The 25,393-nt window shown below is 45.1% G+C and overlaps 1 protein-coding gene across 2 annotated transcripts in view; it reads left to right on the top strand.

Moving 5' to 3' along the window:
- The window catches only part of SLC16A2 (solute carrier family 16 member 2), a 149,349-nt gene extending 125,462 nt beyond the window's left edge, over positions 1-23,887 (top strand). Inside the window, exons 5-7 of one of the 2 annotated variants that reach the window (XR_004539470.1) lie at positions 1,357-1,585; positions 5,498-6,153; positions 23,665-23,887. Coding sequence is in view for 1 of the 2 variants with exons in the window: in XM_033944702.1 (XP_033800593.1) it covers positions 1,357-1,585; positions 5,498-5,718 (450 nt within the window). In the remaining variant the exon portion in view is untranslated. Of the gene's footprint in view, positions 1-1,356; positions 1,586-5,497; positions 6,341-23,664 lie in introns of those variants that run through there. The other variant, XM_033944702.1, reaches the window with a different exon arrangement.
- Positions 23,888-25,393: the final 1,506 nt, after the last annotated feature.

Consider the following 25,393-nt stretch of genomic DNA (forward strand, 5'->3'; position numbering starts at 1 on the left):
GGCAGTGGAGGAGAAGGGTAACGCTAAGAGCAGCTTATCTGAGGAATGGAGTTCTCTGGGAGGTGTATAAGGAGAGAGAAGCAAGGAGAGATATTGAGGGGCAGCAGAATGAACACACTTGTAGGTCAGTAAGATCTTCAAATACGTCCTGTAAATGAGTATTTGTGTTGATACTGTCTTTCCGTGACTTTGCAAGCATTGACTAGACTTGAGACTCCAGAAATAAACCAAGCTGGTGAGAAACTAGTGACTGGAGTAATCAAGTTCACCAATTTCTCTCCATTAAGATTTGTGTGCAGGATGGTTCACAGCGGTTTTCTGGCGAACCTATCCTTCCTCTAGTCCAGTGGTTCTTAACCTTGTTGGAGGTACTGAACCCCACCAGTTTCATTTGCATGTTCACCGAACCCTTCTTTATTCCCTTAGTTTTGCCGGAGCTAGACTAGAATTACTCAACTTGGCATTGCAAATCATGCAATCAGGACGCTGACTCCCATCACGTTCCGTTATACATGTGAATCCATATTGTACATATTCGTCCGACCACTTTCGTATTTTGCTCGACATAGTTAGTAAGGGATTAAAATATTAAGATAGGTATCACACGACGTACCATCACAACAGTTACAATTCGACTACTGTGCGCATCAAATCCCCTGCAGCACAGATAGGCCATGCGATGTTGCGTGATCACCTGCAGCCAATTATGGACAAGCGGGGCGTATCATCACGAATCATAAGCACTTCGGTCACGTTCAATCATCTATCAGTTAAATCACAAATTTTGTTCAGGAATTGATTGATGTATATAAGGCGTTAGTTACAGATTGATAGATCAAGAAACCGAGTACACGATCAGTCTTGATCAAAATCACTGAATAACTGATAGATGATTGAACGTGACCGAAGCGCTATATGAGTCGGAGGTGTGTTTTGACCTCCGCCGAACCCGCGAGACTGACTCACCAAACCTCTGAGGTTCGGTCGAACCCAGGTTAAGAACCACTGCTCTAATCTTTCTATTTGTTCTCATAAAGACTTTTATCTTTGACATGCCTTGAAAACAGGCCCCCAGGGTTAGCCTTGTGGCCCAGCAGCAACCATATTGTGTACTTCGGCACAAGATATTCAAGTGTGAGGATCACGTGAAGTCGCCAACTCCCTGGGTGACTGTGTAAGCAATGCACAAACCATGTAATCGTATGGAAATCAGAGGAGTTGGTACAGTAAGAAGGCAAGATTTCACTGCTCTATAACGTATACAACCCCTCTGCCCGTCCAGATTTCACCATGGCTACCGTAACACTGATCGGAGTCAGGTCGGGCCGTTATAATTTTGCTGTCCTTGTATTTCAGGTTGTCGCCTTTGCTCTGACAGGCGTTTTCTGTATGTTGATACCAGAGTGCCAAGTATTTGAGAGCGTCATCGTCCTCTGCCTCTTTCTCGGCTTCTGCGATGGAATGTTCATCAGCCTTATGGCCCCCATTGCCTTTGAGTTGGTTGGACCCATGCAGGCTTCTCAGGCCATCGGTTGGGTGTTGGGGGTTATGGCGATTCCTATGACTGCTGGTCCACCCATCGCAGGTAACAACTGACCGCGAGAAGTGAATTTTTGTAACTAGGATTTTGAGATGCCCAAAATGCAGTAGGGCTAACAGAAAGAGCTTGGTGATCCTGTGGGTTCCAAAGAATTACATGGTACATTGGATTAGAGAATTAAAGGGGGCTTTTACTAAAGTACATTAAGTTTCTGCCCTCAGCACACCCTAACAACAGAACTCGGATGCACCACAAATGGTCGCTCAAACCGAGTGGGTCACTGTGGGCCGATTCATTGTCCGATTTTAAAACAGCGATCGATTTTCCAACGACTTTTCATGCAAATTAGTTTCACGGAGGTCTGCTGTAAGTCTACCCCACCAGACGTTGGAAAACTGACTTTGATACATGCGCAGAGCCAGTAGGGGAAGCCCCGAAACAGCCTCCTGCCGCTCAACTCTTTGGGTGAAGAAAGACTTTTTATCTTTTTCTTTTTTTAATGGGTACAGATGTTACACATGCACACTATTTGTCCCCATTAAAAAAAAAAGTTTGTAATGCACTTCCCACCCACCCCCTCCCCCCAAAAAAAAGAGAGGCAGGAGAGATGCTCACTCCCTCCTGCCTCAGCCACCTGGACCCCTCCACTCTCCAGACCCCCCTCCCCTCCCCATGAAGATTGCGGCCACCTAGACACTCTCACCCCCATCCCAGGGAAGATCCTTGGCAGGAGGGATGTCCACTCCCTTCTGCATCTGCCACATTGGCTCCCTCCACCCGCTCCCATACCTTAAAAAGAAGATGACAGCATGAGGGATGCCCAGTTCCTTTTGCCTGCCGTATCACCTCTTTGAAATGGTAGGCCTTCCCTTTCCCGGTGCCTGCAAGTAGGAGAGACTGGGCTGGTTTAGCGATGATCGTTAGGTAGACAATCGGAGAGTTTAGTACAGTGATCTCAAAGTTCCTCCTTGAGGGCCTCAATCCAGTCGGGTTTTCAGGATTTCCCCAATGAATATGCATTGAAAGCAGTGCATGCAAATAGATTTCATGGGGAAATCCTAAAACCCGACTGGATTGTGGCCCTCAAGGAGGGACTTTGAGACCCCTGGTTTAATACGTCTGGGCCTCAGTGCATATTAAGTGCAAAGACTTCACACCAATTGGGTGTGTGCCCATCTTGTCTGTGGAATTAACACATGGTCACAATTACTGTGCACATTATGTCGTCCATTCTCCTCCTATAATCCACTTATCTCCTGCCCCCTAACGCAATATACAGTTAACACATGAATTAACACACACAAGCTCATGCCACTCGAGGGTTTGTTAGTGCACTTTTGCTAGGGTTACCAGATTTTCTGTTTGGAAAATCGGGACCCCCTAGACCTGCCCCCAGGCTCACCCAGTTCTATCCATCCACGCCCCAGTCCCGCCCCCAATTCCACCCTAGTCCCACCCACCCCCCGACGTCTGGTAACCCTAGGTTTTGCAGTAGCGGCTAATATGCCTTAATTTGCACAGTAACACCTTAATGGAAAGACCACCTGCTTGATATAACTTACACAGGTGATTATTTCCTCTTGCATACATCACCACAGACATACCAAATGAAGTATAATATGTAATTTCTATATGAACATGGTGAATGACAGCAGATAAAGACCTGAACGGTCCATCCAGTCTGCCCATTAGTGACACGCCTTATAAATTCACGATTAAATTGTCTTTTTTTTCTTTGATATTTCTGGGCCGTAGACTGTAAGTCCACCAGGATTGTCTTAGCTGTCAAAGTTCACCTTTCTGGAGCAATTGTTGTCATTCTTCCCTTCCTAATGTTTGATTTATGTCTTGAGTTTGGGGTCTTAGGGCTCCTTTTACTAAACGGCAGTAGGGGTTTCTGCCACGGGCCGGCGAGGTAAAGGCTTTGACGCTCGTAGGAATTCTATGAGCGTCGGAGCACTTAATCTCTACCGCCGTTTAATAAAACCCAGCATGAATGTCCAACACCTGGAGCAACCCATCCGGCGTTCCGCAAGGGTCCCCACTATCCCCTCTGCTTTTCAATATCTACATGACCTCACTGAGCGTTCAATTAACCCAGCTGGGGATAAAATTATTCAGTTACGCTGATGACTTCACAATTATTATCCCATTTGCCAACTCCATCTCGGAAACAATTCCAAAAGCATCAGAAGCCATAAACTTGATGGAACATTGGACGACAAATTTCAAACTCAAGCTCAATACTGAGAAAACAAAATTATTTGTCGCTTCACCGCACCCTCTTGACACCAAAACCCCACTAGACATCAACAAACATAACTACCCCATACAGCCCACCATTAAAATACTGGGTGTAACTCTGGACCAATGCCTCACCATGAAAGATCAGGTGGACTCCCTAATCAAAAAGAGTTTTTTCACCCTCTGGAAACTTAAATCCATTAAAGCATACTTTGATAACTCTGTCTTCAGAATCTTGGTATTATGTCAACTCGATTACTGTAACATCGTCTACTTATCAATCCCTAAAAAGAATATGCGACGATTGCAACTAGTGCAAAACATTGCGGTCAGACTAATCTTCGGTCTAAAGAAGTTCGATCACGTGACACCATACTTCAAACAGCTACACTGGTTGCCGATGGAAGCTCGTGTAAAGTTTAAGTTCGCCTGCCTCTGTTTTAAAGTTTTCTACGGTCTAACCCCTAAATACATCACTGACCTATTCTCCTTCTCAGCCAACAAACACAAGAGAAGCTCCCACTCGCACTTCGTTTCTCCCCTGGTTAGAGGATGCAAACTAAAAAAACACCATGAGCATCTTCTCTCACATCAGGCTGCTCTATGGGGTAAAGACCTAGAACAACTCCTATTGGCCACCACTTATGAGGTATTCAGGAAACGCCTCAAAACCCACCTATTCCCGAAAGACCTAGACAGCTGACCCACTTCCCTCTTTCTCCTCTCTTGCCCTTTCTCCCAATTGTTCCCCACATCCCTTAAGTTAATTCAACTTGTACGTCAACTCAACTTGTACCCCAATAATCTTTTGTAAACCGCATAGAACTTAATGGTATTGCGGTATATAAACTGTTGTTATTATTATTTATTTCTCTGGAATTATACGTATGTACTTGGCTTGTAAACCACTTAGATACTTGGTTTTTTGAGGCACAACTAAATTTCGAATAATAAATAAAACAAAATTGATTGATTGATTTCCAAAAACAATGGCATGACAGCGGCCAAATCAAAATGTCAAAAAAATGCAGATGTGCAAAGCAGGAGACATGGAATAGTGATAAATAAAATTAAAACCCAAAATGTTAAAACTGCTTATGTTTGGTATTGCCTATATGATTTTCCACTAGCAAAAAACATCACTGCCCCAAATCAAGTTATGCTTCCCTATTGTATTTTGAATAAGCGCTTCTGTGTAGGGTGCTGAAAAGTACAAAGTATAACCTATCCCAAAATAGCATTTGAAATATTTTGATAGACATTAAAACAGCTAGTGGAATGCATCTGAAAAAGGGAAAGTTTTCAATTGTTCAAGTGATGACTGTAGTCTTAGGTGATGAGTAGAGAATGACACGGGGACAAATTTTTCTCCGTCCCTGCAGGAACTCAAGTTCCCCATCCCATCCCGCGAGTTTTCTCGCTGTCCCTGCCTTAACTGCACAAACCACAAACACTTATGATTTTAAGTTTGAGGCCCCCCCAAAAAAAAACTCTCCGGGACGGGACAGGAAAATGAGTTCCCACGGGGACAGGGAAAAATTTGTCCCCGTGTCATTCTCTAGTGTTGAGGCGGTATAGTCCAAAGTTTGGCTCCTTGGACAAAGAATATGGAGCATCGAGTACGCTTAGACAATCTGCCTTAAAGGAAAATAATAACACTCATGCATAGAAAAAGTCCAGGCAAAGGTGTTAATAGCTCCTTCTCTTTTGCAGGATTCCTCCGGGATTCTTTTAACAATTTCAATCTCATATTTTATTTTGCTGGGGTCCCTCCTATGCTTGGCGCCCTGGTTCTTTTCTTTGTTCCTCTGATCCCTCAAAGAGAACCGTGGAGGCAGCAGATCGACGCGGGCCAAGACAAGACGCAGTCAATGGAGCCGATCGTGAACGGAGAGGTTCTGCCCGGGAGCCCCATGACCGACGCACATCTGTAGACACCTCACCTCCCTTTTTGGACTAAGCAATCAGAGGATTCTCCCCACAAGGAAAGACGCATGGACAGTCCCCTCAATTTTACACCCTTGTCGATACACCCCAGTATACATTCCTAATTCAGCAGTGAAAAAAACAACAACATTCCAGTCTTCAGTACTTCCTGCTTTTGCAGAGACATTCAGGGGGTAAAGGTATATTTTGTCGCTGTTGTTTCTAAAAATTTAATCTTAACAGCTTTATTTTTCAGTTTTTGTGAAAATTTGCCATAGTAGCACCTTCTCGCTTAGTTATTACATTTTTGTAAAATGCTCCAAAGGGGAGGCATGCCGCGTCCTCTTCCAATCACTGTTTCAGCAAGATATTTGATGCCCGCATGCCCAAGGAATAGAGGGGATGCTGAGCTCCAGGAAAACTCATCACTCGATAATTCACTGGTGTGTGCTCCTTTTCTTAATGCCAATACTGAACTTGCTCTATATTGCTTCATTCACCTGGGCACTAGTGCCGTCTTAGGTTGATCTAGGGCAAACAGGTCAGTGTTTGATTTGCAGTATGTTCGTTTGGGTGTCAGGTCAAAAGCGCGCCGGGACAAAGGCACGCCCAGACAATTGAGCGCAGCGCGGAGGCGCGTACCGCTCAAAATTAATGTTTATAGGGCTCCGACGGGGGTGTGTGGGGGGGAACCCCCCCACTTTACTTAATAGACATCGCGCCGCGTTGTGGGGGGTGTGGGGGGTTGTAACCCCCCACATTTTACTGAAAACTTCACTTTTTCCCTGTTTTTAGGGAAAAAGTTAAGTTTACAGTAAAATGTGGAGGGTTACAACCCCCCAAACCCCCCATAACGCCGGCGCGATGTCTATTAAGTAAAGTGGGGGGGTTCCCCAACAAAACCCCCCGTCGGAGCCCCTAAAAACAGTAATTTTGAGCGGCGCGCACCTCCGCACTGCGCTCAGTTGTCTGGGCGCGCCTTTGTCTTTCGCGCCGTTGTCTATGAACTGTTAGTTTGTGGTTTTCAGCAACTCAAGGAATCGATGTTAGGGAAAGATCTGTGGGCACCCACGTGTTTCACTCAGCAGTATTAGTGTGATACTTCAAGTAAGATTCCCCTCTGCTCCCAAATCAACACAGAAAGGTTTGAACTTGTTTTATGGTTGAATCTTTTAATTTTTTTTTATTAACAACCAGGAACACTGTACACAATAACTTTTAACATAGCTGGTGTATGATTCTTTCATTAACAACAGTACCAAATTCACACACTTTGACCTGGTAGTTATAACAGCATTTCTCATATGTCTTATCTCCAACCCTTCCCCATCCTTCCTCCCCCTATTTCTCCCCCAGCTTGCTGGGCAGGTTGGGTTGCATGTTTGAGGGAAGGTGAGCAAGATCTTGTTTCGAAAACTTAACAACAACAAATGACCAGTCTTTCAGTCTGGCTGAGAAAACTCTGTCCTGCGGGAGGTGTCCTGAATGCCGGGCAGGGCCTGTATTCCCTTTGTAGTTGGGGAGTCGGTTCAATAATAGTTCTCTCTTCCCTCCCTTCTTTCTCCCTCCCTTCTCTTCTCCCATTCCTTAAATATTTTTGAGAAGGCTGTGGTCATGAATTTCTAATTAAACGAGACGTAGGTAAAGCTATGAGGTTAGATGGATACGTCAGAGGGTATTGAGGAACTTCTGGTGGCTCCGTGGATTGACCTTTTGACTTGGGAATTGTCTCAGAAGAATTGGAGATGGACAGATGTGGCTCCTCTGGACAAAAGCAGAAGTAAGGAGGCACCTATAAGGAACAAATTAATGGAAACACTTCTAAAACAGAGAATAGCGCTGTTTCTGAAATCCAGAGGCATATAGAATTCGAGGCAGCCTGGTTTACTAGAGGTACAATAGGCCTTGTTAGACAGATCTGATCATTTTTTGATTGCGTAATCAGAGAGCTAGATCAGGGAATGGTATAATTTGATTTCAGCAAAGCTTTTCAAGTTTATTATAGGCATGAGCTACTGCCCATTGAGTTCATGTCTAAATGGTGTACAATCAAAATAACGGGGGAGGGGTAAACAGAGGAGGAGAGAGAACCTAGGAGGGACTAAGTTCAGAAGATGGTTTCCCCGTAAAGCGAGCACCCTTGGGATGGGATCTAACGTGACTGTCTTGGTTAGAAATTGGTTGAGTGGAAGAGGATGACGTGACGTGAGATTGAAGTTCATTCCAGCAACAGGGCCATTACAAGTGGTGTGCCACCGAGGTTGATCCTCGGTCCGTTTCTTTTCAACCTTTTTGTAATGGTGCAGACGGGCTGTCAGATAAGTTTTGCCTCTTTTGCAGATAATCACCAACATCTGCAAACAAGGTGCAAAAAAAAAAATACAAAGAGAAATCTAGAAAAGCCTGAGGAAGGGTCTGGAGTGCAACAGCTGAAATTTCATGCTAAAAATGTAGGGTCATACGTTTGGGATGCAGAAATCCAAGGCTCTGAAGTTCTTCTGTGCAGGAAATAATCATCGGAACGGGGACTGATCATATCTGAGAATCCTAGGGTGGCTGAACAGGTAGAAAAGGAGAAAGTACAAGCCAGAAGGACGTTCAAATGCATATGGAAGGGAATGACTAGTTAGAAAAAAGAGGTACTGGTACTTCTGTATAAGGGGAGACCTCATTTACTGGTCCTTTTCCTAAAGCTGCAGCAAAAGTGGCCTTTACACATGCCGTGTGCTAAAGTCACTTGCGCCGTATCCGTAAACTAGCTGATTTTCCTACTTCTGGAATTAATGGCCACATGCTAATTGCGCAATTAGCGTGTGGCCATTAAAAATATTGCCACGGGAGCCCTTAGCACTACCCATTTTGTAAGCGGTAAGGGCCCGCATGCTGACCCCCACATAAATCAGCTAGCACACAGCAATGTTCCCCATGCACTTGCGTAGCGCTGTCACACCCAAGCTCCACCTCCAACCAAAATACAAAATATGTATTTAGCGCATAGTGTGTGTGTGCAACTCAGCAAATTTGCCTCAGGATGCCTCAGTGCATCCTGCAGTAAGCATCGCTAGCTCGCGGTAAACCCTTAGAGTACCGCGCACAGTCCAAAGAGCCATAACATCTGAAGTAATAAAGAGGAAAGTGAAGGACTATATATATATATATCTAATATAATAAAATGATAGGCCGCGCATGCGCACTAAAAAAACGTGTTCCCTGGTCCGTCGCGAAAACACGAGTGCGCATGCGCGGGTTTTACGTCACCACATGCTCTCCGATCGATCTGTGCTCCTGCACCATGGCACGCCAGGCATGTCCGCCGCCGGCCTCGAGCTCCTGGGGGCCGGCGGCGCGCCAGCCGCCCGGCCGGTGCTGAGGCCCCGCTTCCGCCCTACACGGCGGCGCCAGAACCGGCCCTACAAAACGCTGAGGCCCCGTCTTCCGAAGAAGCCACGGTTCGGCCCAGCCCGTTGAGAGGGAGAGCGGCGCTGGCACAAGGGAGGGGGGGGAAACACGAGGGCTCTGCCGCCCGCTCACCTCAGCCGCTCCGTCTCTGCTGGGGCTAATAGCAGCAGCCCCCGAAGCTCCTCACCAGCGTGTCCCGCCCCCTCGAGAAGGGTTGAAAAGCTGGCCTCGCGCGCTCTACAATCAACTGCCGCTCGCAGTGTCCAGAAGCGGCGATGGCGGTGCTGCTGCTGGTGACGCTGCTCCCGCTGCTGTGCGTGAGCAACGCACCGGAGCTGGACCCAGCCTGTCGGCAGCGGCTCGACGAGATAGCGAACGGCAGCGGCTGACAGGAGGAGACAGAGGGGAGATGCTTGATTGATGGGAGATAGATAGAAGGGAAATGTTGGACTGTTGGGGGGATAGAGAAAGGGGAGATTCTGGTCTGGTGGGGGGGGAGGAAGGGAGGCCTACTACTGGACAGGGGGAGCAATAAGAGGTGCTGATGAACTGGGGGGGGGAAGGAAGGGAGGCCTACTGCTGGACAGGGGGAGCAGGAAGAGGTGCTGATGGACAGGGGGGCAAAGGAAGGGAGGACTACTGCTGGACAGGGGGAGCAGGAAGAGGTGCTGATGGACAGGGGGGAGGTAAAACAAAAGGAGAAGGGCTGCTGCTGGATAAGGGGAGCAGTGAAGGAGTGAATGGGGAGCAGGGAAGAAGTGCTGCTGGACAGGGGGATCAGGGAAGAGGGACAGGGAGAGCAGGTAAGGTGTGCTGCTGGACAGGGGGAGGTAAAAGGAAGGGAGAAGGCCTACGGCTGGACAGGTGGGACAGGCAAGGGGTGATGGTTGACAGCCGAGGAAAGAGAGGGAAAGACAGACATACATATATTCTAGCACCCGTTAATGTAACGGGCTTAAAGACTAGTATATATATATATACACCCAGGCCTTAGAACTTAAGAATACTGGGTCAGGCCAATGATCCATCAAGCCCAGTTGCCAATCCAGGTCACTAGCACCTGGCCAAAACCCAAGGAGTAGCAACATTCCATTCAGAATCTCAACGAATAGCAAGATTCCGGAATCCCAGAGAGTAACAAGATTCTAGAATTCCAAAGAGTAGCAACATTTCATGCTACCGATCCAGGGCAAGCAGTGGCTTCCCCCATGTCTGTCTCAATAACAGACTATGGACTTTTCCTCCCGGAACTTGTCCAAACCTTTCTTAAAACCAGCTACGCTCTCCGCTCTTACCACAACCTCTGGCAATGTGTTCCAGAGCTTAACTATTCTCTGAGTGAAAAAATATTTCCTCCTATTGGCTTTAAAAGTACTTCCCTGTAATTTCATCGAGTGTCATTTTTGACGGAGTGAAAAATCAATCCACTCTCACCCTATCTGAAGGGGGCTTTGAAAACGGGGCAGGAGAAGAAGTGATGAGGGGCATGTACCACACTGGCAGACATCGGCCAATGGTTCTGTCCGTGACTGCCATGTGTCTCTAGAATCTCATCAATCTACAGTAGACACCGCAGTTCACTGCATCCCGAAAACAGCAGGCTGGGATACCAGAGTCAAAACAGAGGGGGAAAGCCAAACTCTCGCATGCACCAGGACTGCCCCAGTAGGTTTGTTGGATCCATAGAGAGCTATCTACCCCTTCCTTTTTCTTGCAAACCGTATGCAAACGTGTTTTTCTCCAAACAAGGTTTGCAATCTGTAGTCTCAGTTTTTTGGCAGAGCAATTATCCCATTTTCATGCTCTGCCTTATTGTAACACTGTTTATCTTAAGCTGTTTTCGTAGCCTGCACATTTGAGAACAGAAGGTCCAGTGTGCAAGGATGCTGAACAGGTTCCAGATCATGTGCTGAAATATCAAATGCACACACCAATTACTTATTTGTTTCAGCTCGGCGACAATGTTCATAATGTCCAGGGTGTGAAGGTCTCTTTTATACATTTCACTGAGACATCGATATGAGTAGATTAAGGATCAGGCAGAGAATCTGAGTTGACCATAATGGCAGATTAAATCAATTTTTCCGTGCAGAATCCTAATTTATAATAATGTGGCCATCCTCTGTAATAAAACCCTAAGCGCACATGCGCACTTACGATGCCGCAATCCCTGCCATCGTGATGTGTGCTTCCGTGCCGCATATGCACACCGCCTGCCTTCTGCCGCACATACGCACTGCCTACTTTCTGCCCCAATCTCCGATGCCGGCTGACTTCCTGTGCTGTCGCTGCCGGGATGCCTCTTCTCACCCCCGGACCAGCAAACACAGCAGCTGCGGTTTCATTTTGCAGCCGCAGGGCATTTGCTAGGCCGGCCCACTTCGATAATGAGAGGTGGGCCGGCCTAGCAAAAGCCCCGAGGCTGCTCGGCTAGCGGATGCTGGACAGGGGGGAGCAGGGAAAGGAGAAGGGGTACTACTGGATAGGGGAAGCAGGGAAGGGATGCTGCTGGACAGGGGGGGAGGTAAAAGGAAGGGAGAAGTCCTGCTGCTGGACGGGGGGAGGTAAAACGAAGGGAGAAGGGCTGCTGCTGGACATGGGGGAGGTAAAACAAAGAGAGAAGGGCTGCTGCTGGACAGGGGGAGCAGTGAAGGGCTGCTGCTGGACAGGGGGAAGGTTAAATGAAGGGCGAAGGGCTACTGCTGGACAGGGGGAGCAGTGAAGGGGTGTTTCTGGACAGGGGGGAGGTAAAAGGAAGGGAGAAGGCCTGCTGTTGGACAGGGGGGAGGTAAAACGAAGGGAGAAGGGCTGCTGCTGGACAAGGGGAGCAGTGAAGAGGTGCTGCTGGACAGGTATTGATAGACAGGGGGAGCAGGGAAGGGGTGCTGCTGGACATGGGGGAGGTAAAAGGAAGGGAGAAGGCCTGCTGCTGGACAGGGGGGAGGTAAAAGGAAGATAGAAGGGCTACTGTTTGACAGGGGAAGCAGGCAAGGGGTGGTGGTGGACAGCCGAGGAAAGAGAGAGAGAAAGACAGACAGAAAGTGGCCAAGGAGAGAGAGAGAAAGAAGGACAGACACACACATCTATTCTAGCTCCCGTTAATGTAACGGGCTTAAAGAGTAGTCTTGTATATACTTATAATAGTTTGAGGAGAGAGCAGATGAGGGCTGGGGAGGAGGATAGCAGGGTCCTCAGAAAGTCAAGCTTCATTAAAAAAAAAATACCAAAAGGTTAGCATCCCTTTTCATAATAAAATAATCTGATTTGACTTAAAGATGAATTTTGCAATCCATCTCCATTCGGTTGGAGTAACTCCTTTGCTGCTCATTTGCTGGTATCTGGAGTCAAGCCAGCAGTATAAAATTTTCGGGGGGCACTTTTCAAAACGTCAGCCACTAATTTTACTAGTGACTTTGCAGCCGATCCCACTGGAAGCCGTGATCCTGTACAGCTCTGTCCTGCAGCCCAGCTGGAAAATGCAACATCATGAAGAAACCCTTGCCCACTGCAACTCATGATTTAGGGGAATGGGATTGGGACTTGTATATCGCTTCTTTGTAGTTATACAACTGCACTCAAAGTGGTTTACATACAGGTACTTAAAGCATTTTAGACTGATTGGGCGTGCAGAAGGTTAGATCTGGTCTTGAGGCAGCGCTTTTATGATCCTGTACCGACTCGAGCAGGAAACAGTGACTGCCGTGTTAGTCCACTTCAATAAAGGTCAGCAACCGAGCTTTTGCTGAACTAACGTAATATAGAAACAGAAGATGAAGGCAGATAAAGACTGTGGGACAGATTCTGTAAAGTCAAGGGCAGCTCAAGGCAACCTGCTGCCTAAGGCAAAGGATGGGGGGGTGGGGCAAGAGCTGCCCCAAACTATTAGGCAAAACTGGCCAGCTGCCTATGGCAACAGCTGCGTAGAGGGTAGTAGCTTCAGTAACACAGTTATTGACAGCAGAGCCTCCTTTTAAGCCCAGGTCAGCCATGTTTAAAGCAAAGCAATAGATCCTGTCAGACAAACTCAAGAACCCTGTTTCTCGCCACAAAGGAGATAATATGATGCTGAAGCAAGAAGGAGCAAAATGAGAAAGAAAGCAAAAGAAAAGCTCAGTTTAACACACCATAATACAATTAGTTATCATATATGAGAGTTGATATTCTACCTTCCCACAATATGCAGATCAGAACTAGAACATTTCTCCATGGAAGTCACCATACCAAAAAAAAAAAAAATCCTGATTTTCATGTTAACTGAGCAAATAGCAAGACAAAGCTCTCTACCACCGGGCACATTGTGAAATACAAAACCTGAAAAGGGGCTGAATAGAGTACAAAGACATCTGCAATTAATATTGCCCAAAGTGAACATATTTCAATTATTACATTCCCTTCCATCTATCCCTCTCCCTTCCCCTCCATGCTCTGGCATCTCCTCTTCCTTCCCCATAGACCGGCATCACTCTCCCCCACCCCCGTACCTTTTTTAAAAATTGGAAGCAGGAAGTCTGCTCTGAGGCTCCTGCTTCGGGCCACCAGTCCTAAATGACATGCCTTGCCCTCCCCTAACACATCTCACAAGGCCACCTTAAAAACATGCAGACATAATATGTGCTGAGTTTGCCAGTAGTTTTAATCTGGCCTTGTTCACAGCTGTCAGGGATTACATATTTCAAGTAATCCATTCCAAATAAAACACTTTATTCTACCTTTGTTTTCTGGACGGTTTCATGTTCTATTATGCTGGTTCCAGTGACTTGTCTGTTTTCCTCTCTTCTGTTACCAGTGGCTGTTGTCTCTTTTTCAATTCTCTCTACTCCCGCCTTGTTCCCTCAGTATGCAGTATTTGTCTTTGATATGCTGATTTTTCTTTTTTAGCTCTTTCCTTCTGTTTTTTTTGTTTTGTTTTTTTGCCTCTGTCCATTTAAATTTCACCCTACTTTCTACTTTGGCTGTCAGATTTTTATTTTTTTTTTTTAATCGTTAATCAGAAGATCTAAGCGATTAGGAGTCTACGAAGGGGAACTGAGCATTAAGCCCGAGTCTTAACAGTGAATATGATTTAGCATCTAAAACAGATTTCATGTAGGAACTTAAGCAAGGAGAAACTAAAGTTTCATGTAGAGACTTATACAAGGAGAAACTTAAGTCGGAGAAATATAACAAGGGGAAAGGCTGCTGTCGGGAAGCCTACGGCAGGACTTAGATGGGCTGAAGGGGAGAGATAGCTCGGGCGAGATCCTAGGAATGAGTACAGTTTAGCATCTGACAGGGATATGAGTAAGATCCTGGCAGTGAGTACAATATAGCAACTGACAATTTAGTATCTTCTATAGAATTTCCCTCCATATGGCCTATCTCAGGGGTGTCCAATGTCGGTCCTCGAGGGCCGCAATCCAGTCGGGTTTTCAGGATTTCCCCAATGAATATGCATGAGATCTATTAGCATACAATGAAAGCAGTGCATGCAAATAGACCTCATGTATATTCATTGGGGAAATCCTGAAAATCCGACTGGACTGCAGCCCTCGAGGACCGACATTGGACACCCCTGGCCTGTCTAGTCTGCCTAACCATGCCATCTACTATCCCCTCCTCTCCCTTAGAAATCCAACATACGTGTTCCAAGTTTAATGTATCTACAGGCGTTCGAGAGTTATGGTCTATGGAACTTTAATATATCTTCATTTGTTCAAACATCAAAACAAGTTACAATTTAATTACCAAAAATAATTTTAAAAATCATAGGGAAAAGAACACCAAATCACACAGGACAGATAAGACAGGTAAGTTAAGAGGCCCTGTATACCCACTCCCAGACTTCCCATCTCAATGTATAAGGGAGCAGAGATAATTTACCGAATGAAGAAAGCTTGCTGAAAGACACGTGTCTTGAAAACTGTCTTAAATCTTGTATAAGAAGCTTCAGTGCTTAAGTTCAAAGGCATAGTGTTCCAGAGTAATCTACACTCCTAATGAGTGAGAGAAGGAGCTCAAGAGAGTGTGAGAGATCTCAGATACATGATACACTCTGATGAGTGAAGGAAAGGGCCCAGAAAGCCTCTCATATAAGTGATACCCTCCTAACGAGAGAGAGAAGGGACTCAGAGTGTGTGAGAGTTCTCAGATGAGTGAAATACACCCTAATGCAGGGGTGTCAAAGTCCCTCAAGGGCCGCAATCCAGTCGGATTTTCAGGATTTCCCCAATGAATATGCATTGAAAGCAGTGCATGCACATAGATCTCATGCATATTCATTGGGGAAATCCTGAAAACCCGACTGGATTGTGGCCCTCGAGGAGGGATTTTAACACCCCTGCCCTTATGAGAGAAGGTGTTCAAGAGTGTGTGAGAGTTCTCAGATAAATTATACAATTATGAGTGAGAAAGGGCCCAGAAAGCCTGAGAGCTCTCATATAAGTGATACCCTCCTAACGAGAGAGAGAAGGGGCTCAGAGAGTGTGAGAATGAGAGAGCCCTCAGCTGAGTGAGACACGCCTTTAATGAACGAGAGAAGGGGGTTCAGAGAGTGAAAGAGCCTTCGAATGAGGGTAACAAACTTCTAATAAGTGTAACTCAGCTTTTCTGGGTTGTGCAGCTCAATGTACACGTTCTTTCATGTGTCTGTACTGCCATTTAATCTCCATGTAATGCATTAGATCAAGGATCTCAAAGTCCCTCCTTGAGGGCCGCAATCCAGTCGGGTTTTCAGGATTTCCCCAATGAATATGCATGAGATTTATGTGCATGCACTGCTTTCAATGCATATTCATTGGGGAAATCCTGAAAACCCGACTGGATTGCGGCCCTCGAGGAGGGGCTTTGAGACCCCTGCATTAGATCAATAGTTTAATGCTGCCAAAGAAACTCTGCTTTCTCTCCGAGATATTTAACATTATGCGTTCCTCATTTTTCATTTAAAACTGGACATACTGTATGGTGATTTTGTTGGAAATGTACAAGGGATGAGTTATGGATTTGTGCATTTCTGATCATATGTTTTTGAATGTAGAAAGCCAGAGGCCAAAGGTTTGATGATGAAACCACACCGCAAGGTTCATTTGCCAATCATTGTGTTAATCCAAAAACCACGAATCCTGAAACAACTCCAAGCAATGTTGTCTTTCAATTCAAAAGTCATTTTTCTCTGTCCTGTTGTTTGTTGTTTTTTATATCATTTTCCTTGTGCGTGTCTGAAATGTAGAGTTCAAGCTGCCACACTGGCGGAACATGGGCTGTGACACCACGTATTGGACCATGATAGGAGTGGTTATACCGTGATCTCATTGGAAAACTCGTACGTTAGCTAAATAAATGTTATCACCACCCACAGAGAATCCACAGCCCTTTATGAAAATATTCACTCCTTGTGATTTTGTGCAAATCACCTAAGCCTCGATGAGAGGTTTTTACCGCAGCCTGGTGCGGCAAATGCGCTGACGCTGCTTCGACACACCTAGAAATTTTATGAGCGTCGGAGCATTTCGCACTCTGAGCCGTGGTAGAAACCTCTATCGCAGCTTAGAAAGGGGGGGATAATTGTCTCAGGTACAAACTTAGATTGTGAGCCCTCCCCCGGACAGGAAAACACCTAAATCTTAACTCATTTTCTGTTAAATCCAAATCCCTTCCCTTCTGGTCCTTTGCAAGTGAGTTAGGCAAGCTCTCAGAAAATTACAAAGCCATGCTGGCTCTTATGAACGGTTGGTCTCAAGGTTCAGAAAATTTGCCTAATCTGGCCTTCGATGACCATATTTGGAGAGAAAGCGTCTTACTGGCACCATGTGCTTCGTGAACTTTTTTTCAGGCCCTCATTGAGTCCTTTAGGCCAGTGGTTCCCAACCCTGTCCTGGAGGAACACCAGGCCAATTGGGTTTTCAGGCTAGCCCTAATGAATATGCATGAAGCAAATTTGCATGCCTATCACTTCCATCATATGCAAATCTCTCTCATGCATATTCATTAGGGCTAGCCTGAAAACCCAATTGGCCTGGTGTTCCTCCAGGACAGGGTTGGGAATCACTGCTTTAGGCAGTCGAGTTTTCTTCTTTCGTAAAGGTCTGAAATGTTTTATATTGCCATAGTTTTGTACTGAAGCCAAGTATTTTGGAGGCATGGAAACGCACAAAGAAGTGTCCTTTTTCAGATGTGAAGCTTGCTATTTGTTAGTACAGAAAAAGAAGAAATTTTGCATATTTTTTTGTAAACGTTTCTTGATGCTATCACAGTGCTTCAATATAACACAAAAGAACAGATTGTGTGTTGGTGTTTCTTGTTGATTTTCAACCAGTACGTTCCATTTTTAGAAGTTAACTCTTTCAGTCCTTTTAGTATTAGAAGTAAAGCACACGTAAGTTAAAAAATGTAGACTTTAAAATTGCTTCATTAAAACAGGGTCATTTTTCATGAGTAGGCCTCTATCCTTATCTCAGCATCCCCTCCTCTCTCTCTCTCTCATCCTCCCTCTCCCACCTTTAGTTCAGCATCCCCTCTCTCTCTTAGCCCCCCTTCCAGTTGCGGTCCAGAATCCCCACTCTGAACGCCCTCCTCCTCCCTCCTGGTTTACGTTAAAATGTCTCTCTCTGGCTCCGAGGTCACTAGCAGCAGCGATACACATACACTGCCTGAAGCCTGACCCAGTCTCTCCTCTGACATATCTCACCCACATGGAAACAGGAAGTTGCATCAGAGGGGGTGGGACACATCAGGAAAGGCTCCAGCTGCTGCATCGACAACTTATAAAAAGAGAGAAAGACATTTTAAGACAGACTGGTTGGGGAGATGTTGGGATAGAGGGGCATATGCCAAGCTTGGAGGCGAGAAAGAGAGATGCTGGACCAAGTGAGGGAGGGGGACTGGAGGGGAGCTTCAACTTATACACAGGCCACAGCAATTTGGGCCATTTTCAGTCCCAAAACTGCCTTTGGCATATATATACATGAGATAGACTTATACACGAGTATAAACGGTAAGTTAGGCCTTTCCTGCAAGCTACTCATTGAACTCTAGCTGTGCACTTTGTGTAATACTGCAACATTTATTTTGCTGTTGTTATAGCAATGATTAATATAGAATTACAGAACACCAAAGGTCCTTGTTTGCTTTTTAATAAACCGTAGCATGATGCAGAAAACGGTAGAAAAAAAAAATGCATGGCTAAGATATAGGTATACCATATTTAACAACGGACAAACCCAGAAGCATGACCCTGCCTTGCTTTGTATCCAACCTTCCCCATTCCGCCTCCAGCCCCTCCCCCCCCAAAGCCTTGTATCTTTTTCCCCAATCTACAGGCCGCGTCTGGAGGGCTTCCAGCCTGCATGGATGCGTGCGACATCATCCACACATGCTTGCTGAAGGCCTTCCAGACGCGACTGGAGCTTGGGGCTTTCCAAAACCCAGACAAACTGCCAGGTTTTGGAAAGTCCATCTGGGAACTCGGACAGTCCAATAAAAGAGGGCATGTTCAGGTTTTCCTGGACTAGGATTTATTACATTCCATGAGAATGTAGGCCACAGGCCTCAAATAGTCCCTGTCTGGTGCAATTCGTGAGGGCCCAGTTCAAGCCTTAAGGATTCAGTGTTTGTTTTCAGGTGCAAGGACTGATTCTCTAAATAAGCAAAAGTGTTCACTTGCCGAGAGAATGGCTGTACTTGACGCAGTGGTGTAACCAGGGGTCCTTAGTGCTGTTTGTGGCCCTGCACCACCTGACCTTTTTCTGTTGTAATGCTTAAAGTCACAGATAATCACAAGAATACAAGAACCAGAAAAACAGAGCGAAGATCCATCAAGCCCAGTATCCTGTTTCCAACAATGGCCAACCCAGGTGCCAAGGACCTAGCTAGATCCCAAGTAGTAAAACAGATTTTATTCTGCTTATCCTAGGAATAAGTAGTGGGTTTCCCTAAGCCATCTCAATAATGGCCTATGGAGTTCTATTTTAGGAAATTATCCAAACCTTTTTTAAACCCTGCTAAGCTAACTGATTTCACCACATTCTCTGGCAACGAATTCCAAAGTTTAATTACACGTTGTGTGAAGAAATAATTCTCCAGTTTGTTTTAAATCTACTACTTAGTACTTAGTAGCTTCATCACATGCCCCCTAGTATTTTTGGAAAGAGTGAACAAGTGATTCACATCTACCATTTCCACTCCCCTCATTATTTTATACACCTCTATCATATCACCCCTGAGCCGTGTCTTCTTCAAGCTGAAGAGCCCTAGCCACTTTAGCCTCATAGGGAAGTCATCCCATCCCTTTCATCATTTTTGTCACCCTTCTCTGTACCTTTTTAATTTCACTATATTTTTTTTGGGATACGGCAACCAGAACTGCACACAGCATTTGAGGTGCGGCCGTACCAGAGAGTGATACAAGAGCATTATAACATTTTCCTCTTTGTTTTCCATTCCTTTCCTGATCATTCCTAACGTTCTATTTGCTTTCTTAGCAGCCATCGCACACTGAGCTAAGGGTTTCCCTCCATGAGTCCAACTTTTCACTCTCTGCCCTCTCCTCCTTCCCCCCAAGTGTGACATTTCTCCTTCTCTCCTTTCTGTCCTCCCCATCCATCTCATCCTCTCCTCCCCATCCATCTCATCCTCTCCATGAGTCTAACCCTTTCTGCCTCCTGCACACTTTTTCTCTCTCCTTCCCTTCCACTCCCCAACCCATGTTCTTTCCCCATGCATCATTTCTCCCTCTCCTCCACCCCATGTCCATTTCTCCCTCTCCCTCCTCCTGTAACAAATTTCCTTCCTTCCTTCCTTCCCCCCACTCACAGCTAATATGCTTTCTCCCCATCCACCATCTCACCCTCCCCTTCAGTGAGTGGCATCTTTCCTTTCCTTCACTTTCTTCCAGGTCCAGCAGTACCTCTTCTCCCTTCCATCCTCCCCCTTCCTCAACAATGACACCTCGATCCTTTTCCTGGGCAGTGACTCCTAACACAGAACCCAGCATCACATAGCTATAGTTCAGGTTCCTCTTTCCCACATTCATCACTTTGCACTTGCTCGCATTGAAGTAGGCCGCTGTTGGAGCCTACACCGAGATAGAGACCTCACACTCTATATACTGGTATCAAGCAATAAGTATATTTATTAATGAATCATTAACAGCTTACAAGAATAAATCATTCAGCATATAGAGTAACAGAATGTGATCTTCAGGCCTGAGGATCCTCTGATGTCTGTTCTGTTCACTTCCGCTTAAAGGCCTGGTTTTATACATTTCTTGGTGGTCAACACCACGTTGGTCTAAATTACATGATAAATCTTTATTGGTTCTTTTCTTACACGTCATTACATCTGTAAATTCATTTATTGGTTTATACATTTGTGTCACGCTATACGTCTGTTCAGTTTACCGTAAGGCCTATCCTTTTCCTGCAAGTGTCCCTTTAATCTACCATATCAGCAACTTCGGAGCCTGATCCCTCCGCCCTGCTATCACAAGACACATCTTACTAAATGCAATTCTCGAGAATTCTATTCTTGACCATGAGATGTGTTCATCATAACAGGTGTGAGGCTCTGTTGCCATGCAAAAAGAGTCAAGTATTGCTGGTTTGTTCCTCTTCATAAGTTTTGCTTAGGCCAGCAGGGTATTTCCCAACTAATACGTGACAGCTGGCAAGTGTAGGCAGAAATGTCTTTTTATTTTATTAATATATTTTGAGTTGTTAGAGCAGGAGAGGAGAAAGGGGATTTTTTCCCATTTGAGATCTGGTTTCTTCACCTTTAGTGTTATCCAAAGGACTTACTGTGCTTCACCTGTATCATACCAGGACTTTATGAATGTATTTTCCTTTATACCAGAGTTTATACCAGAGTATTTTCCCTCTTCCTCTCAGCATGAAACGTTATCTTAAAAAGCAACTTTTTATGTTTTGATTTCATCAGTACCAATTCTAGGGTTACTAGACATCTGAGAAAACCCAGAAATGTCCTATCTTTAGAGAACTGTCCGGGTGCCCAGAGGGATTTCCAAAATCTAGCAGTTTGTCCAAGTTTTGGAAGTCCCCAAGCTGGAGGGCCTCTGCACATGCATGGGCGTTAACGAGATGACATCACACACACGCTTGCGTGGATGTTATGTCATTGTGTCGACATCCATGCATGCACAAGATCCTCCAGATGCAGCCCCAAGCTTAGGGAGGTTCATGTGGGGTGGGAATGAGGGAAGAACAGGGTGGAGCTGGAGGCCATATGGAGTGGGAGTAGGGTAAGGTGTCCTCTTTTTTTTTTTTTAAGAGAAAATCTGACAACCCTAATTAATACCTTCAAAAGCAGTTCATTCATAACACTTCCCACACCACCTCAGCATTGCTCTCTCACGCCACCTGCTGTACAAAAGCAGTATGCCCCAACTCCCCTCTTCTTTCCTCCCTACCCCGTACCCATCTTAAGCCCAATACCAGTAGTCTGCCTTTCTCTCACTCCCAGTTTTCACCCTCTCATTCCTCTCCCTCACCCCCTTGTGACCCACCTGCTCACAACATATGTAGGATTGACGTACAAAAATGCCATTCTCCAAAGAGCTAGTCACAGGGCAACGCAACACGATAAGCAAAGTAGCATGGCAGGGGGACTACCAACTAGAGAATGACACGGTGACAAAATTCATCACCGTTCCCGTCCCCGCGGATAACCGCGGGAAATAATCCCATGTCATTTTCTAGTTCTATTTCAACCTCGGTCCTTCTACACCAGCATTCTTCAAACCAAAGCTTGCGGGTCAGTGGTTGTGGCCATTCATACTCTGATTCTTATGTGAGCCAAGGATAATGAAGCCATTGTGACATCACTGATGTGATTGGCTCTTAGGCACTGGTGGAATGAGGCATTATGACATCACAATATCTGCTCTGGATACCAGAGACTGTCATTCTGTAGTGTCTGTTTCAACCTCAAAGCTTGAGGGTCAGTGGTTGTGGCCATTCATACTCTGATTCTTCCCTCTCTCCTTAAAGAATGACATGAAGATGGTTTCCCGTGGTTATCCGCGGGGACGGGGACGGTGATGAATTTTGTCACCGTGTCATTCTCTACTACCAACATTTGAGGTGCACCAATAAGGAAAGCCTGCTTTCTACTGTTAATTACCTACCTCCAGTTTGTTCCAGTGTTGATAGGGCAGATTCAAGCCACACCGAACATGGGGTGCAGCAGTTGTAATTCTTTGTACAACAAACATCAGTCAGTCAATGGGAGACACCAAATCATATGGCATTAACATACGTCAATAAACTTACGTAGTAACATGGGGCCCTTTTACTAAGGCGTGCTAGCAGTTTTAGCGTGCACTAAATGCTAACGCGGCCATTTTAGTCTATGGACATGTTAGCGTTTAGTGTGCACTAAATTAAAACCATACTATTTGATAGATTTATTTCCTAAATAGAAATTACAAAATGTAATAATTCTTTAATAATTGCAATAATTCTACTCTGACTATCCTTAAGAAATATATTGTACTTTTGCTATTTGTATTTTGTACTTCGCTGATTGTCCAGCTCTCTTTGCCGAGAAGTCGTCAGATTGTGGCGGTATAGAAGAATAAAGTTATTATTATTATTATTATTATTATTATTAATAAAACAGCTAGCACACCTTAGTTCAAGGAATCCATAGTAAATGACAGTCCTTCCAGTTATTCTCATTAAAAACCAACTGATTAAATGTACTTGTCTCTTCTGTGATATCTCTGGGTCAAAGACTGTAAAGTCCACCTGGTGTTGTCCTAGATTCCATCTAATCAAGCCATTGTGACATCACTGCTGAGGTTGGCTCTTAGGCATTGGTGGAATGAGGCATTATGACATCACAGTCTCAGCTCTGGAATGTTGCTGCTCTTTGGGTTTCTGCCAGGTAACAAAGTAACATGGTAAATGACAGCAGATGAAGACCTGAACGGTCCATCCAGTCTGCCCATTAGTTATATCCATTAAAAATACATAATTAAATTAACTTCTCTTCTTTGATATTTCTGGGTCATAGACCGTAAAGTCCACCTGGTATTGTCCTAGGTTCCATCTAATCAAGCCATTGTGACATCACTGCTGAGGTTGGCTCTTAGGCATTGGTGGAATGAGGCATTATGACATCACAATCTCAGCTCTGGAATGTTGCTGCTCTTTGGGTTTCTGCCAGGTAACAAAGTAACATGGTAAATGACGGCAGATGAAGACCTGAATGGTCCATCCAGTCTGCCCATTAGTTATATCCATTAAAAATACATAATTAAATTAACTTATCTTCTTTGGTATTTCTGGGTCATAGACCGTAAAGTCCACCTGGTATTGTCCTAGGTTCCATCTAATCAAGCCATTGTGACATCACTGCTGAGGTTGGCTCTTAGGCATTGGTGGAATGAGGCATTATGACATCACAATCTCAGCTCTGGAATGTTGCTACTCTTTGGGTTTCTGCCAGGTAACATAGTAAATGACGGCAGATAAAGACCTGAACAGTCAATCCAGTCTGCCCATTAGTTATACCCATTACAAATACATGATTACATTAACTTGTCTCATCTTTGATATTTCTAGGTCGTAGACTGAAAAGTTCACCTAGTATTGTCTTAGCTTCCAAATGCTGAAGTTGCCGTCCCAGCTCACTCCAGCCTATCCAACCATCCTGTTGTTTGCAGGATATCTGCTGTAAAGTCTGGCCAGTAACATCCTCATGTTCCAAGCTAAAGGAGTTCCTATAAAGGTCAATGAGTTGAAATATTATATCCTGGGTGTATAATAAAATACCATTTGCTTTGGTGTCTCCCATTGGTTGATGTTTGTTCAAGTTTCAAGTTTATTCAAATAATTTGATTAAACGCTTTTCAAATTACAAAGCGTTTTACAGAAATAAAATGAAAATTAAAAAAAAATAAATCACTAATACATAAACTTTGTATTATGTATTATATGAATTTTGTTGTAGTTTGTGATGGGAGTTCATTATGTCCCTTGTTTCTTCATTTAGGGGTGCTTATACTAAAATGTGTTTAGGTGCTAAAGCGTACTTAACGTAGCTTAAAATGGCGTACCACAAATGTGATGAACAGATATAGCGTGAAAACATTAATGTTACAATACCAGTTTCTGTCTGTGCTGCAGGGGGTCACCTATACGTTGAAAAATGACTCAAAGCAGCCTCATAGACTCAACAAGCATTGAAGGCAGCCTTAGCTGTCTACTAGAGCACAGAAAAAAAGAGCACTTAAAAAAATATGGCACCAAGTGCTCCTAAAAAAGGGCAAACTATAATATCACAGATAGAGCAAAGGACCCTCCAACAGCAGATTAGGGCTGGTAGACAAAGGAGGTCTGAAAACCAGAAGAAAAAGAGGGCAAAAAAAGCCCGAAAGCAAAACGTCTCTGCATGAGCTGAGGGCAGTCCAGGTCACAGACGTTTCTACGTGTGGTGGAACAAATGTGCTCAGGTGTCCTGGAGCAATGGCCAGACCTGTGCGTGCTAACAAAAAGTATATTTTTGGGGCAGGGGCACATATGGGAACAGAGAGTGAGCTCCCCAGTTAGTGCGGCTACGTTAGCATAAATTCACTGGTTAGTTCACGGATACCGAGTGCGCACTTAAGGCCAGATTCTATAAATGGCGTCTTAACTCGGTAGGCGACTAGCAAAGCGACCCCGATCACATCGGTCAAAGTTAGGCACCGTTTGCATCGCCGCAGCTCGTGGTTCCTAAATCGATTTAAGCACCGGTAGGCATTGGTATATTAAGCGTGGATTTTCCTGACGGCGCCTAAGTCAATTCACGCTCAAACTCCGCCCCTAGCCCTGCTTACTTTCCTTGTAGGCGCTATTAGGTACCTCAGTGAAGACACTGCGCGGTGGTAGGTGCCTACCGAGTTACGTAGGTGCCTAGCGGCTAATTAATTTTTATAATTGTTTTTCAATCAGTTTTTAATGGCAATTTCAATTAACAGCGCCAATTAAGTGTGTCAATCTAGGTGCCAGAAATGGCTTTATTGCCTAAAATGGGGAGTGGAAGGTACGCATACAGGAAGTGTTTTTAAGGGAGTGTGTGGCACAGTGGTTAGAGTAGGGGTGGACCACGAGGCCCAGAATCCAGTCGGGTTTTTAGGATTTCCCAAATGAATATGCACCAGATCCATTGGCATACAATGGGAGGCGGTGCATGCAAATAGATCTCGTGCATATTCGTTGGGGAGATCCTAAAAACCCCACTGGATCCCAGCCCTCGTTGCCCACCCCTTGGTTAGAGCTACAGCCTCGGCATCCTGAGGTTGTGGGTTCA

The sequence above is a fragment of the Geotrypetes seraphini genome, chromosome 5, assembly GCF_902459505.1.
Source record: "Geotrypetes seraphini chromosome 5, aGeoSer1.1, whole genome shotgun sequence".
NCBI classification, from domain to species: Eukaryota; Metazoa; Chordata; class Amphibia; order Gymnophiona; family Dermophiidae; genus Geotrypetes; species Geotrypetes seraphini.